Genomic DNA, 15,168 nt, shown 5'->3' on the forward strand with positions numbered 1-15,168 from the left:
TCCTCCCCCTCTCTTCGGCAACTCCCCACCGTGCTCAGTCCCTGATTTGCCTTACTGAGTACGCCCCGGACACCCTAATACAATTCTTTTGGTGCTCCAATTGCCACATAATACATTTCTTTTAGAGCTATGATTGCCTCATAATACACTTTTTTTGGAGTTTCAATTGTCACTCATGACAGTTGGGTTTTTCTTTTTTTTTCTCCAATTGCCACAGAATACAGTTTTTATCGTATTTGGATTTTTTTTTTTTAAACTTTGGATATTTTGGACATCCAAAATATTTCTTCAAAACATTATTAAATAATAGATGTTAATAAGAAATTTTATATTTTCAAAATATTTTTACCAATGAGATGGTTGTCCATTGACAAAGGCAAAACCTTTAAACACACTTTAGGAGAAGAAGGTCTTAGTTTCAAGTCCCACAGACGACAGGAATAAAACAAATTTTCCGTTCAAAAAAATAATAATAATAAATTTTATATTTTTCGGAAAAAAATAATAATATATTTTATATTTCTCGGATACCTTTTCAATAAATCAGATATGCAAAATAATTTATGATAAAGATTATTAAATATTAAAAAAAAACTATTAATAATACATATTTTTTAGAATTCAGATTCAGATATTGAAATCCTCTATCTGAAATTTGGATATCCGAATTTGAACACCACTAATCGAGCATTAACTATATCATGTTCATTGTTTAAGCTTTTTTTCTCTGCAACCTAAAAAGTTGAAAAAACCGACCATAGTAATATATTTTGCAATCATGTTTATTATGTAACTAACAAGACATTTATATATGATAAACCAATTATTCTCCATAGAAAATCACTAATACATCAAATTTCTTTTTGTATGGGTTTAAATGATGTTTATGTTGATGATACTAGTCTAATTTTCATAATCTAAATAGAAAATCCAAATAAAGTGTTGTCGTTACCGATCTAGATACGAGAAGCAAGTTGATACTACGCAAGTCCACATGATGTGTGTATGAATCTTGTTAATATTTGGAACGATTGTTGATAACACGTGAGTGGAAAATTAGTATGTGATTGATTGGAGTATAATACATGAGCAAAGATATTTTGAATCTTGTTATATATATGAGACTAAGGGTGGGAGCCTTGGAGGGGCACTATTTTTACTACCCTCCATTACCCTAAGATAAAATCAATGAAATTTGGCCAGTTCAAACTTATCCTCAACTACCTTAAACTACCCTAATTAGTGTCGTCACTACCCATGACTTAAGATCCTTGTGAGAGCCAATGAAATGCAGCCACCTAACCTACCCTCAAATCCATTTCTCCTTTCTGCATATAAATATAGCTCCTTCTCCCCTTTCCCCCGTATTGGGTAATAGTCACTGATAACCTTACTCGCAGAACTGGCAAATCTCCATTGTAATGATATACACAAAGATCAATAGGGTTAAGTTATGCTAAGCTGATAGATATAAGTTGTCACAAGATACGATAAAATTGGGGGAAGTTCACTCAAGTATCGTTATTGTGGTGTTTAGTGTACTTTAGCTAGCAATTACACATCTAATGAGTGTGTGTGTCAACTCGAATAGGGGAACCACGCTATTTAATAGATAATATGTAGTAAAAACTTGTAAAATCATTAGACTGGATGGTGTGGAATAAAGCCCTTGGGACTTTAAAGCACCACGTATGCACCACATGTAGGCAAGGAGGAGGCTTTATCAAGCCAACCCATTCAACATTCATGATGTGAAATAAAGTCCTCTTAATCATTAAAAGAAAAAGAAAAGAAAAAATATGATTGGTAGCAAGGAATTGGACCCTCTCTTTTTCCTCACTCAAGTCGATGAGCTTGTGTTGAGACGTCACCAACCTGAGTTGGCTTGAGGCGTTACTCCACGCCAAACCTTATAAATGTAACACCAAACCTTAGGCTAGTGGGTATGGTGATGGTCCATCCTTGGAGGATGATCCGCCACGTAGGCGCCACGTCATAGTCCTCCCAAGGATGGTCCATCCTCCAAAACTAGAGGGCATGAGAGGATGGTCCTAGATGAGCCTACCCCACAAAAATCTGTACAAGTATTAAAGCATAATGTACAAATCTAATTCACAAACAAAGAAAGGGGGCCCCACTTGAATTGCTCCGTCCCGGACGTCGAGAAAACGACGGAGACGACGCCGACATTAGGGGGCGGCATGCAGGTAGGATCGGCGACGGATAGCGACGGTCCAAAGCTGATCCCCCATACCGTATAGCCTTATAAATGTAAAAGTAAATAAGTAAAAGTTTATCTCTACGTAATGACATATTATGTTAACATGTTAAGTGAAACAATGTGATTCCATGACACGTAGGCAACAAATTTCTTCATTCATTCATTCTCAAACAGTCACTACTACTTTATCCGATCAACCAAAAAGCTTCAAATTCCGGCACAAAAAAGCCCTAAAATCTTTCCAACTTTTCTCAACGAAACCATGAAAGTATCACTAAAACTCGAAGATCAACAACAACAAGATCAAAACCAAACCCCAATTCTCTTCAAAGCCAAAATCCCCATCACCGTCTTCGGCCTCCCTTTCCTCTCCGCCGTCTCCGCCACCCACAACCACCCCTCCGCCGCCGCATCCGACAAACTCTCCCTCTCCCTCCGCACCCACTTCCCCTCCGGCCCCTCTCTCAAACTCTCCTACAACACCCCCACCACCACCACCACCGCCACCACCACCGCCGCCGTAGCACCCCTCACTCTCACTCTCAAGTCCGGCGTCAGTCTTTCCGGCTCCCCCAACAATTCCCCTCTCATAATTTCTGCTAATTTCAACTTTTCCCCTCAAAACCCTAACCCTAACCCTAATTTTACAATCAAATTCACACCCAAATTGGGATCATTCTCTGTTCGTAAATCGATACACTCTTCTGTATCTAACTCTAGTAAGAATCTTAATGGTTGGGGTAGTGATGGTGGTGAGAATTCGTTTGCATTTGTGCCGTTGGATCGACCGATTAATTGGAAAGAATTGAGTGTTGAATCGGTCGAAAAAGGTTCGATCTTGAAAGGGATTATGGTGGCGGCAGATACCGAATTGCCGGTTATGAACCGGGTCAAGGTGAATTTACGGTGGGGCGTGGGCGTTTCATCGGTTTCGTCGGGTTTCGATAAGCCAATGCCGTATTTGAGAGTGAATAAGATTAAGGTTGAGAGGATTGATGATGTGGTTGAGGAGAAAGTTGAGAAAAAACAGGGGATGGATGGCGAGTTTGAGATGTTGAAGGGGATGTATAGTTGGATGAGTAGGGAATTGAGTGATCTGCAGACGGAAAACAGAGAGATGAGACGCGCGTTGGAGGATGTTAAGTCGGGGCAGCCGTTAAGGCAACATAACACGTACAATGGCGGCGGTGGGAAGAGGGCTGTGACACCGACGGTTGAAGTTTCGGACGGGTTTGAGCAGTGGAAGATGAAGAAGAATGGTGGTGGCATTGAGGCGAATACGCAAAGGGAAACGAAGAAGAACGGTGGCTCGGTTGATGTGGAGAGTGAATTGCAGAGAGCAATTATGGCTGCATCTTCATAATGAGGTTCGAAATATGTGTTTGATTGTATATAGTATGGCAATTGAGCTTTTAGTAGCAGTTTATATTAACTGTTCGTTCGCTACTTTATATCGTATGTGAATTATTGAAATATATATAGATATTGTTTTTCATGCCTATTCATGGTTGCTTGTTTTCAATTCGAGTTCGACGAAATTATTGCCACATGCCATGAACAACTTAAAGTTCTCTCCCTTAATGTAGGATCTTAAGGTGTCTAGAAAAAAAAAATAAAAAAAAAAATTTATAAATGTCATTTCATTAAGTTTTGCGGTCTTGAGGGTAAGAATGGATGCATCAACGAGAACAAAATCGAGGTCCAAGAAGCCACAATATTCAAGATTTACACAACAAGAGCTTCCCGCTTGGAAGCCGATCTTAACACCGAAATGGATCATCACATCGTTCGTAATCATCGCCATTTTATTCACCCCCACAGGTCTTTTATGTTTGTGGGCATCCGAGCGTGTTGTAGAAATCATCGACCGTTACGACGATGACTGTCTTCCCGATTCCTACAGCACCGACCCAGATTCGTTTATTCAGAGCAACAATACGAACAAAACTTGTGTCCGAACCCTGAAAGTCCCTCGGAAAATGTCCGCGCCTATTTTTATTTACTATCAACTCGATAACTTTTACCAAAACCATCGCCGGTATGTCATCAAGGTGTGCATTGTAGATTTGGATCCTTCAATTTCTGTTTTTTTTTATTTTTATGTATTTTTATCCATCATATTTGTTGTTTTTTGTCATCAGATATGTGAAAAGCAGAAGCGACAAACAGTTACGAGATCCTGATGAGGCGGATGAAACCGAGGATTGCAAGCCCATAAATGGGAACGACGACGGGCCTATAGTTCCTTGTGGATTGGTCGCCTGGAGTTTGTTCAACGATACATACAAATTCTTCAAAGGAAACAAAGCTATAGATATCGATAAGAAAGATATCGCGTGGGAAAGCGATAAGAAGTATAAATTCGGGTCAAACGTGTACCCGAAAAACTTTCAAAAGTGGGAGTTGATAGGGGGTGGTGCACTAGACGAATCAAAACCGGTAACAATCTTACAAAAAGAGTAAAGTACACGAATAGTCCATGTGGTTTTCCAGAATTTTGGATTTAGTCCCTAGCTTTTCAAAAGTACACAGATGGTCCCTGTGATTTGCACTTTGTAACGCATTTAGTCCGCAACTTTTGCCAAAAGTACACAGATAGTCCCTATGGTTTGCACTTTATAACGCATTTAGTCCTCAACTTTTGCCAAAAGTACATGGATGGTCCCTATGGTTTGCACTTTATAACGCATTTAGTCCCCAACTTTTGCCAAAAGTACATGGATGGTCCCTATGGTTTGGACTTTGTAACGCATTTAGTCCCCAACTTTCCCACACATATGTATTGTAGTTGTTTTGTATGACGTAAGCTTGTGATCGTGATACACGTGTTTTTATTTATTATACGTTGTTGTAGTTGAGCGAGCAAGAGGATCTTATCGTGTGGATGAAAACTGCGGCATTGCCTACATTCAGGAAGCTTTACGGAAAGATAAACACGGATTTGGAAGCAAATGAGACGATCACGGTGGTGATACAGAACAACTACAATACATACGTATTCGGGGGAGAAAAGAAGGTTGCTCTTTCGACAGCGAATTGGATTGGTGGGAAAAACGATTTCTTTGGAATATCGTTTCTTACTATAGGTGGTGTCTGTTTTTTCGTGGCGATTAATTTTATACTTCTTTATGTTTTAAAACCGAGGCCTCTCGGAGATCCATCGTACTTGTCATGGAATAGAAATCAAGGCGCCCAATAAAACGTCGACGTTAGTTTTAGTGTTTTCGATACCATGTTATACACATGGTTCTTGTGTTGACTGAACTCTTGATCTAAAATAGTGAATTTATTTCTTTTCTTTCATTTCAAGCTATTTGCATTCGAAATACAATAAATAGCATGGTTGTAAAAGTCCCGCCTAGGCTCCAAATACTCCCCGAGTACTCGCTACAAGGTAGGCTGCCTAGGCACGAGTACTGGTCTCCCAGGCCAATTACTCCCCGAGTAATCTCCGCTTAAGCCGAGTACTTCTCGAGTACTCCCGAATCCGACTAGGGAGCGTCTACTGACTTTTGCAACCATGATAAATATTACAATACAATAAGTCACCTAAATATATATTGTGACTTGTGACAACATGCATAACAAAATAAACCAACATTTTTTCAATTAAAAATAACATAATATAATAATTTTATTGTTTCTTACTAATCTCTTCTAAAATTAAAAAAAAAACGAATATATAGATAAATTAGCTTAATTCTTCATTTATATTTATAACTTATTACCCACACATGTATAAATAAACTGTACAAAACCAGCAAAACATATGAACAAGTTTGTTGTTTAGCTGTTAACGTCCCTAAAGAGCAGCCTAATGGTAAAGTGGTTCTTTAACTAAGTGGTTGCAGATTTAAACCCTACAAAGGGCTATTGTGATGATTTTAGTTTTTTTTTTTTAATTACTTGCTTAGCTTTTATGCACATAATCCACATATATGGAAGGAGTATAATATTTTTGAGTAAAGTACACTAATGTTCTCTATCGTTTACCAAAATTTTGGATTTGCTCCCTAACTTTTCAAAAGTAGATGGATGATTATGATGGTTTGCACTTTATAACGCATTTAGTTCTCAACTTTGCCAAATGTCACATGGACGGCCCCTGTGATTTGCACTTTGTAACGTATTTAGTCCCCTAATTTGGACATGTTGAAACCTTCAGATTTGTTGACTATGGACTAAATGCGTTAGGGGTGTGCAATAATCGAACCGTTAACCGAAAACTGAAAAAACCGAACCGAAATTAACCGAAACCGAATTAACCAAAAGTCGGTTAACGGATATTTTTTTTTTTTACCATCGGTTAACCCGAAATAACCGAACCGAATCATTTTTTATATATATTTGTAGTTTTTGTACCTCTATTTCATATATTTCATGTTTTATACTTTCATTTCATGTAATAATAGCTCTATTTCATTTATTTATGCCTTCATTTCATTTATTTATAGTTCAATTTTATATTTTTAAACATCTATTCATGCATTTATACCTCCATTTCATTTATTTATACATCAATTTCATGTATTTATACATCTATTTCATGTATTTATACCTCTATTACATCTTTCTATACTAATAAATGAAAATCTTTTTGTACACGTGTCACTCTCTGGTGCCTCCTCCTTTTTAATAATAGTATTACATATTAATTTTATACACAAAATATAATATAATATTAATTAATATAATTAGAGATAAACATCTAAATTCAAATTTAATTAATAATTATCTATAACAAATATAAATGTATCAAATAATATAATAAGTATAATATTTTATTTAACATAAATGAAAATCTTTTTGTACACGTGTCACTCTGGTGCCTCCTCTCTTTTAATAATAGTATTACATATTAATTTTATACACAAAATATAATAGAATATTAATTAATATAGTTAGAGATAAATATCTAAATTCAAATTTAATTAATAATTATCTATAACAAATATAAATGTATCAAATAATATAATAAGTATAATATTATTTAATATAGTTAGAGATCAAACGTATAATTTCAAATTTAATTAATAGTAAAATACTTTTTGAGTCTTTATGTTTTAGTGGTTTTAACCATTTGAATCCAAAATCAAAAAGTTTAACACATTGAGTCCCTAATCGCTCATTCACACACTCTGTAAAAAATTAAAAAAACCTTTTGTAAGGTTGAGTTCTCTAACTTCTCACAACTCGTAGAAGTTTTAATTTTACCCTAACCATATATGTTTGTTAAGATAAAATATATTATTTGGATATAAACAATAATTACTAATAAAGTATCAAATCAAATGTACAAGTAACGAAAATATAACTGTTCTTTTGTTTTATTAATTTATCTAAATAAGTCATTTCATTGATAAGGATTATATACAAGTTTATAATTTACATTTTTTGTCATTCAATCCGTGTAATACACGGGGTTGTAAGCTAGTGTATTTATAAGCAAAAAAAATTAGCCCTTGTTTGAATTGGTTATTAACCGAAAATTAATCGAACCGAACCGAAAACTGACAAATTAACCGAATTAACTGAACCGATTAACCGATGACTTCGATTACAGTTACGGATAATACTAATAACCAAACCGAATCAAACCGTGCACACCCCTAAAATGCGTTAGAAAGTGTAAACAATCCGTTTAGTTTTAGAAACCTAAGAACAAATTAAAAAAAAATAATATGAATCAGTGGACGGTTAAGATTTTCTTTCTCACAATAATTTAGTTGTTGTTACTTGGTACACTGACCTACAATTTGAGTTTTGGCCTCTGGGAGGGACTAAAGCCACTGAAGAAGAAGAAAGTTGCGGCGCCATAAAAAAGCTTCAGTTCAGTTGAAACCCTAACTAACAACCGCATTAGCTATGGCCTCCTCATTATGCCCGCCATTTCCATCGTCATGCTCCACTTCTTCTTCCTCGTTGTCTCTGTCTTCTCGGCCTCGTTTCATTCACAACCACACCTCCTGCATCCCTGCTAGCAACATCATCGTAAGTTTATTCTTCTACTTCACATTTTTTTATTATCAACTCCGGACCAAAAATTGAAGATGTTTTTTGAACTTGTTTTAGGATTAACTCAACTGATAAATTGTTGTATTGTTCATTCTTTGTTTGTTTGTTAGTCTAGCAAAAAAATTGCTTGTTCTGTTTCAATTTGTTTGTTTAGGTCTATTTATGCATCAAATGTTGTTTAGGTCGTGGTGGTGTGTTCAACTTGACATAGCCGTCCCTTATAGCGGTTCCGCTATTATTAGCGGTGCTAAATCCCGCTATTTTGAATCTCGTGTAGCGGTTATAGCACTGCTTTTATATTTTAGCCCAAAAAGAAGGTAAAACCCCCATTAATTAACTATTTGTTTGAAATAAACCCAAAATTATATTACCTAAATCAAGGCCAAAAGTCTTCTGGACGCTTGTTCTTCATCAGTTCATCGATCAACAAAAGTAAACCTAAATTGCTGGAATTCCTCAGTTCATGTTTTGGATTTTGATATTACTACTACTAATATTTTGCATGATATTACTATTATCAATATTTTTCAAATATATATCTATATAATACATAGATTATGCATGATGTAAAAATTACCGCTATAACCTATATATCATATAGCGCAATGGCGGAGCTTGACCAAAAGTTTGGAAGGGGCGTAAAGTGATGGGACCCAAAAATTTTTTCCTATCGTTATGTTTCGGGTCGGGTCGGGTCGGCTATCGATTTGGGTCAAGTCAAATAATAATGGTTCCAAATAAAACTAAAAAATTTCATTCATTCAAAGGACCCGTTCTTAGACATAAAAATTTGTGATTAAGTTTATTGTATGGTGGGTAACCTAGGGTTAAACAAATAAGAGTTAAAATATATTTACAAAACTACCTATCACTTATATACAAAGTGGTAACAAACTTTACTTTAATTTATATATTGTATAAATATTTAGGAAAAATAATTGGGGGAGGCGATCCTATATAATTTTTAAAATTTCCGGACGAAAAACCGGAACCTATACACTTCTAACCAAAATATTGGGGTGGGCGGGTACACCCCCGGGCACCAACAAACCTTCGCCCCTGATATAGCGGACCTTGACTGCTATTTGATTTTGGACCGCTATAACTGCATAGTGTTCAACCAACTCTAAAAAGCATTTAGGTGTTAATAACTTTACATATACTCTGTAAAGTTAAGTGATTAACTGAATGGGTTGTTTTTTTGTTTTATAAGAGGTGTGAGGTTAGCAATTCACTAAATGGGAAACCGTTGGTACCGGTTATTAACGATGGGGCGCTGTCGAATTTCTTGCAAGTTGGACGCCCGAATCATACTCTTGTAAATGGAAAGCTTAAACTTTTCTCCGGCACTGCAAATTCCGAACTTTCTAAGGTATTCTATGTTCTTAGTTATTTTGATATATATATACATGTAAGTAGGGGTGCAAACGAGCCGAGCCCGAGCTCGAGCTCGATTAACTTATGAGAGCTCGGGCTCGAGCTCGGCTCGATTCGAGCTTTGTTTTCAAAGCTCGAGCTCGGCTCGTTTGTATTTTATCAAGCTCGAGCTGGCTCGGGCTCGGCTCGTTTATTATCTATTAATTAGTATATTAAATAAAAATAATATAAATAATAGACTTTTTAGGCTTGCGAGCTCGATAAGTAAAGCTCGGGCTCGTTTACTAAATAAGCTTATTTTTAGGTTCGAGGTCGGCTTGTAAACAAGTTTAAATAAGCTCGGCTCGTTTACACTAAGGCTCGATAAGGCTCGACGAGCCTAACGAGCTTCACATGTGAGGCTCGAGCTCGGGCTCGATAAACAAACGAGCTTTGTTTTGAGGCTCAAGCTCGGCTCGGGCTCGATAAAGCTCGGCTCGTTTCGAGCTTTTTCTCGAGCCGATCTCGAGTAGCTCGCGAGCCGCTCGGCTCGTTTGCACCCCTATATGTGAGGGTTCCAGTAAGAACTCAAATCCAGTGAGCCACTTATTGTGGGACATTTGTCTGTAGTTTCCTCATGTTTTTATTGCTGTATAGGAAATCGCGAGGTACATGGGCCTTGATCTCGGAATGATCGATGTAAAACGGTTTGCAGATGGTGAAATTTATGTTCAGCTGCAAGAAAGCGTGCGGGGGTGTGATGTGTATCTTGTGCAGCCCACCAGCCCTCCTGCTAACGAAAATCTCATGGAGCTTTTGGTAACTATTGACGCTTGCAGACGAGCATCTGCCAAAAATATCACAGCCGTCATCCCGTACTTCGGTTACGCTAGAGCAGATAGAAAAGTAATCTCGAATTCGCTTGATCATATTATATAATTAGTGTGTATGTTTGTGTGTGTGTGTGTGTTCAGTGGCGAAGCTTGAGATTTCGAAACGTATATACCAAAAAATTCTATAAAATCGGGGGGGGGGGGGGGGGGGGGGGATCAAAAACGTATATATCCAAATTTTCTATACAAAAACTACATGCTCTCCACTACTGAGCGAAAAGTTCGGAGGGGGGGGGGGGGTCGGCCGCCCCCACAAAGCTACGCCCTTGTGTGTATTGCTAACATGTTTTTGATTGATCCAGACTCAAGGGCGTGAATCTATAGCTGCAAAAGTAGTAGCAAACCTCATAACACAAGCAGGTGCAGATCGTGTTCTTGTTTGCGATTTTCATTCTGGGCAATCAATGGGTTATTTCGATATTCCGGTAGACCACGTGTACTGTCAGGTAACTAGTTCAACGTCTTGATTTTGTTCGGATAGGTGTTAACTTTGTTACTGATAACGATCTTGTTTCATTTCGTTCCACAAGCCTGTCATTCTCGATTATCTTGCCAGCAAGTCGATTTCGTCAAATGATTTGGTAGTTGTGTCACCTGATGTTGGTGGCGTTGCTAGAGCACGTGCGTTTGCTAAAAAGCTATCCGATGCACCGTTGGCAATCGTTGACAAAAGACGACATGGACATAATGTAGCTGAGGTAGTTATAGTTATAGTTTGTGACCACATATATCCAATCTTTATCAGTTTATCCCTTGGTTTTAAAAAGCGAGAGGCCACAAAAGCGACGAGGCCTAAAATTGAGGCGCGAAGTGCAAAGCGCAAAAGCGGTGGGCTTTTCGTACCCGAGGCGCAAGATGTTTATATAATTTTTTTTATATATCCCATACATATCCCATAGGGTTTTAGCTTCCTTTAACCAAAATACAGCTATAAATAAGGCTTTTAGACCATTTTACTTACATGTACAAGTCAAAAAACCCAAGGTACAACATTTTTCTGCAGTAAAACGCCTCAGGTACATGAGGCATGCGCCTCAGGCCAAAAAGTCCCCAAACAAACCCGAAAATTTGCGCTTTTTGGGCGCTTCTTGTAATTACACAAGGCGCTGAGCGAAAAAGCCCCAGAGGCTGCGCCTCGCGCCTAGGCGCGCCTCAGGCGCGCTTTTTTAAACCCAGGTTTATCCAGTTATATCTAAACTTTTTTTATATGCCTGGATAGTCCCTGTGGTTTGTCCTTTTTTCACCTTTAGTCCCTAACTTTCTAAAATTACCTTTATAGTCCCCAACTTTTCAAATTCTTAAGGGCATTATAGTCATTTTGAAACTCTTAAAGGTAATTTTAGAAAGTTAGGGACTAAAGGTGAAAAAAGGGCAAACCACAGGGACTGTCCGGGCATTTAACTCATTTTTGTTCGATCCACATGCAACGTTTAGGTAATGAATCTGATTGGTGATGTCAAAGGAAAGGTTGCTGTGATGTTGGATGATATAATTGACACTGCTGGTGAGTCAATATGGAAAAAAAAAGTCAAATAGTCAAATATTACTGCTATCTTGTATAGCAATGTTTAGGGCGGCAAACGAACCGAACGTTCAGCGAACAGTTCGTGAACCGTTTGGTGGGAAGTTTGTTTGTGTTCGTTCGTTTGATAAATGAACGGACACAAACAATAAAATTTGTTCGTTTAGTTAAATGAACGAACGTGAACAGAGGCCGCGTTCGTTCATTTGTATTCGTGAACGTTTGGTAACGTGTTCATTTATGTACGTTTGTGTTCGATAGTTCATTAGTGTTTTTAGTTTTTATATTTTATTTAAATACTTCAAAATTCCGACAAATAAAATATTTAATAAGTATCGAACATTCGTTTGTTTGTTTTTTTTTCATTTGTGTTCGTGAACATTCGTTTGCGATTGTTGCCTAAAATTAACAAACGAACACGAACACGAACACGTTCATTTCCTTGACGAACGAACACGAACATAAAATCTCGTTCAGCAAGTGTACTGTGTACATGAACAGTTTGTGAACACATATATTTCCTTAACAAACGAACAAGGTCTTGTTTGTGTTCGTTCGGTTCGTTTGCAGTAGGGGTGCAAACGAGCCGAGCTACTCGCGAGCTACTCGAGCTCGGCTCGAAAAAAAGCTCGAACGAGCCGAGCTTAAACGATCTCGAGCTCGAGCCCGAGCCTAAAAACAAGCTCGTTTAGTAAACGAGCCCGAGCCCGAGCTTCGCTTATTGAGCTCGAGCCGGCTCGCGAGCCTAATCGAGCTTTCTGTTTATATATATTTTTATTAATATATTAAACATGTATTTATATAATATTAATTACCATTTATATAAATATAAAAAATAACTAAATTATATGTATAATAATAATTATAATTAATATAAATTAATTAATAAATACTAAACGAGTCGAGCCCGAGCCGAGCTCGAGCTTGAAAAATTACCTTCGAGCCGAGCTCGAGCTTCGGAAATAAAGCTTGAATCGAGCCGAGCTCGAGCTTTCATGTGTTAAACGAGCTCGAGCCTGGTCGAGCTCGGGCTCGGCTCGTTTGCACCCCTAGTTTGCAGCCCTAGCAATGTTCTTATATCGTGTGTTGTTTTTCAGGCACGATATCTAAAGGTGCAGAATTACTACATGAAGAAGGAGCTCGGGAAGTATATGCGTGTTGCACTCACGGTGTATTCAGGTGAGCTATATGACGATCGATTTTTTATTAAATAAACAAAAATATTTTTGAATTTTGTGTATTTGTTATTGCAGCCCCCCTGCAATCGAGAGGCTGTCAAGTGGTATTTTTCAAGAAGTGATTGTGACGAACACAATCCCGTTAAAGGAACAACATTATTTCCCGCAGCTGACTGTTCTTTCGGTAGCGAATCTTTTGGGTGAGACGATATGGCGCGTTCATGGTGATAGTTCTGTAAGTAGCATCTTTACGTGAGTTCTGAGAAAACGTAGACACACAGACAGATTTGTAGCCGGGATTCATTTTTTTTAAACTAGTTTCTGTGATAAGCGATTAAGCGGCCTTTTGTAACGTTAACGTTTACTTTTAACTGACTGCGCCAAGTTCGGCTGCATATTTCATGGAAATTTTTATTCTTATAAAAGAAAACTTTTGTTCAGTTTTGCCTTCAAGTGTAAGAAGGATTTTTTTTTTTTTTTTTTGAGTAAACTTCCGTTTTGCTCCCTGTGGTTTGGTCACTTTAACGGTTTTGCTCCAAACCTTTAAAAATAGCCATTTTACTCCCTGATGTTTCGGTTTTTTTGCCAGTTTGCTCCCCGCCTCTAACTCCATCCAAATTGTTTGTTTTTCCATTTTGCTCCCCGCAGGGAGCAAACTGGCAACAAAACCAAAACATCACGGAGTAAAATGGCTATTTTTAAAGGTTTGGGGCAAAACCGTTAAAGTGACCAAACCATAGGGAGCAAAACGGAAGTTTACTCTTTTTTTTTAATGGTAACAGTTAACCGCAGGTTGGTTATGTGAGTTATTAAAATGTTTGTATAGGTTTAGAATTTGGATCCTGTTTTCAGTGTTATGCTTTAACCGAAGTAGTTGGCTAACGGGTTTCACAACTTGTTCGGTTTCAGTTAAAAGTGAGTCGGTTATCGGTTAAAATGCAATTGGTTTGACTGAAAGTTTGGTTAATATGGTTTTAGATCATATTTTGTAGTGTAGCTGTATGTTGTATACTTGTGATAAAACATCATAGACACACAAGCAAACTCAAAGAACTGGTAAAGCTAAGCCCTTAAGGCAAGGCTACTTATCTAACCGATGCCATTCGGTGTCTCCTCTTAACCGTCTCAATCTCTCACCCCTTATCTTATCTGTTATACTAGCCACCTCTAATCTTTTTCGGAAAATCTCATATTGTATCCTAGCCGACTTTGTATGCCCCACACATCCATCTCAACATCCTTATATATGCTACCTCAAGCTTACGTGTGTGTGTGTGTGTGTTTTTTTTTTTTTTTTTTAATTTTTTATGGTCCAACAGTCTGTTCTTGTAATATCTGGCATTTCGTACCAACAATATTATCTATGTCCTCGATAGGTTGTCTATCCAGGGAACTCACGGATTTGTTTTGGACTATGTTAATAATCATTGTATTGTTACAACATAGCATTTGTAACACCATTATAACGATACAGAGAATACATGGACCACTATAACATCCTATACAAATCCCACATCGCCCTTGGTTAAGAGATTCTTGGTTCATAACGAATGTTTTGCCTCATAAATCAACCAACACATTTTGTGCGCATTGATTGTGAAACACATCAAAAATTCACAGTTAAGCATACTCATGCGAGAGTAGTAGCAAGAAAAGTTGGAGATGTCTTTAGACTATGTGTAGTGGTGAGGCATGTGAAATGTCATTTTACGTCATGTGGCGTCCACGTCATCAAGGCCTGAAAATCGGGTAAAATGGTGTAGTGGTGTAGCATGTGAAAGTAATGGGTTTGGAATTGAAAAAAAAAAGGGATTGGGTAAGAAACTAACCATAATTATCACAAAATGAAGCTCGTGGCCTCTATCACGCGAACTAGCCAAGATTGCAATACAACGAGGAGGGGTGGTGGTTTGCTCGTGGTTGACCCAACCATGAGCCAATACGTTTGGTCTTAAGGCACAACTTCATAGTCAACATGTGTTA

At 37.6% G+C, this 15,168-nt stretch overlaps 2 protein-coding genes across 6 annotated transcripts; both read left to right on the plus strand.

Moving 5' to 3' along the window:
• The first annotated feature begins 2,356 nt into the window (after positions 1 to 2,356).
• LOC110920615 (putative ALA-interacting subunit 4) lies at positions 2,357 to 5,524 on the plus strand. 5 transcript variants are annotated; one of them, XR_004886073.1, is made up of 3 exons: positions 2,357 to 3,588; positions 4,363 to 4,660; positions 5,076 to 5,517. XR_004886073.1 is itself a non-coding variant. In XM_022164789.2 (3 exons), exons 1-3 carry the CDS (start codon positions 4,201 to 4,203, stop codon positions 5,418 to 5,420), a joined length of 702 nt encoding a protein of 233 aa, XP_022020481.2. In that variant the 5' UTR covers positions 4,044 to 4,200; the 3' UTR covers positions 5,421 to 5,524. The 5 variants fall into 5 exon arrangements, 4 of the variants coding, with proteins under 4 accessions (XP_035842517.1, XP_035842516.1, XP_022020481.2 ...); XM_022164789.2 differs by lacking the exon at positions 2,357 to 3,588 and adding an exon at positions 4,044 to 4,259 and having other exon boundaries at positions 5,076 to 5,524; XM_035986625.1 differs by lacking the exon at positions 2,357 to 3,588 and adding an exon at positions 4,131 to 4,272 and having other exon boundaries at positions 5,076 to 5,524.
• Positions 5,525 to 7,962: 2,438 nt separating this feature from the next.
• Positions 7,963 to 13,625, plus strand: LOC110921472 (ribose-phosphate pyrophosphokinase 1). Its single transcript, XM_022165797.2, has 8 exons — positions 7,963 to 8,212; positions 9,450 to 9,608; positions 10,250 to 10,498; positions 10,788 to 10,931; positions 11,016 to 11,183; positions 11,920 to 11,989; positions 13,105 to 13,186; positions 13,261 to 13,625. Exons 1-8 carry the CDS (start codon positions 8,087 to 8,089, stop codon positions 13,439 to 13,441), a joined length of 1,179 nt encoding a protein of 392 aa, XP_022021489.1. The 5' UTR covers positions 7,963 to 8,086; the 3' UTR covers positions 13,442 to 13,625.
• Positions 13,626 to 15,168: the final 1,543 nt, after the last annotated feature.

The sequence above is a fragment of the Helianthus annuus genome, chromosome 17 (assembly GCF_002127325.2).
Source record: "Helianthus annuus cultivar XRQ/B chromosome 17, HanXRQr2.0-SUNRISE, whole genome shotgun sequence".
Lineage (NCBI taxonomy): Eukaryota > Viridiplantae > Streptophyta > Magnoliopsida > Asterales > Asteraceae > Helianthus > Helianthus annuus.

Coding starts and splice junctions, on each gene's coding strand:
- LOC110920615 (XM_035986624.1), top strand. CDS start 2,484: ATGAAAGTATCACTAAAACTCGAAGATCAACAACAACAAGATCAAAAC.
- LOC110921472 (XM_022165797.2), top strand. CDS start 8,087: ATGGCCTCCTCATTATGCCCGCCATTTCCATCGTCATGCTCCACTTCT. Junction 10,932..11,015: donor TAGACCACGTGTACTGTCAG/GTAACTAGTTCA, acceptor TCGTTCCACAAG/CCTGTCATTCTCGATTATCT. Junction 11,184..11,919: donor ATGGACATAATGTAGCTGAG/GTAGTTATAGTT, acceptor TGCAACGTTTAG/GTAATGAATCTGATTGGTGA.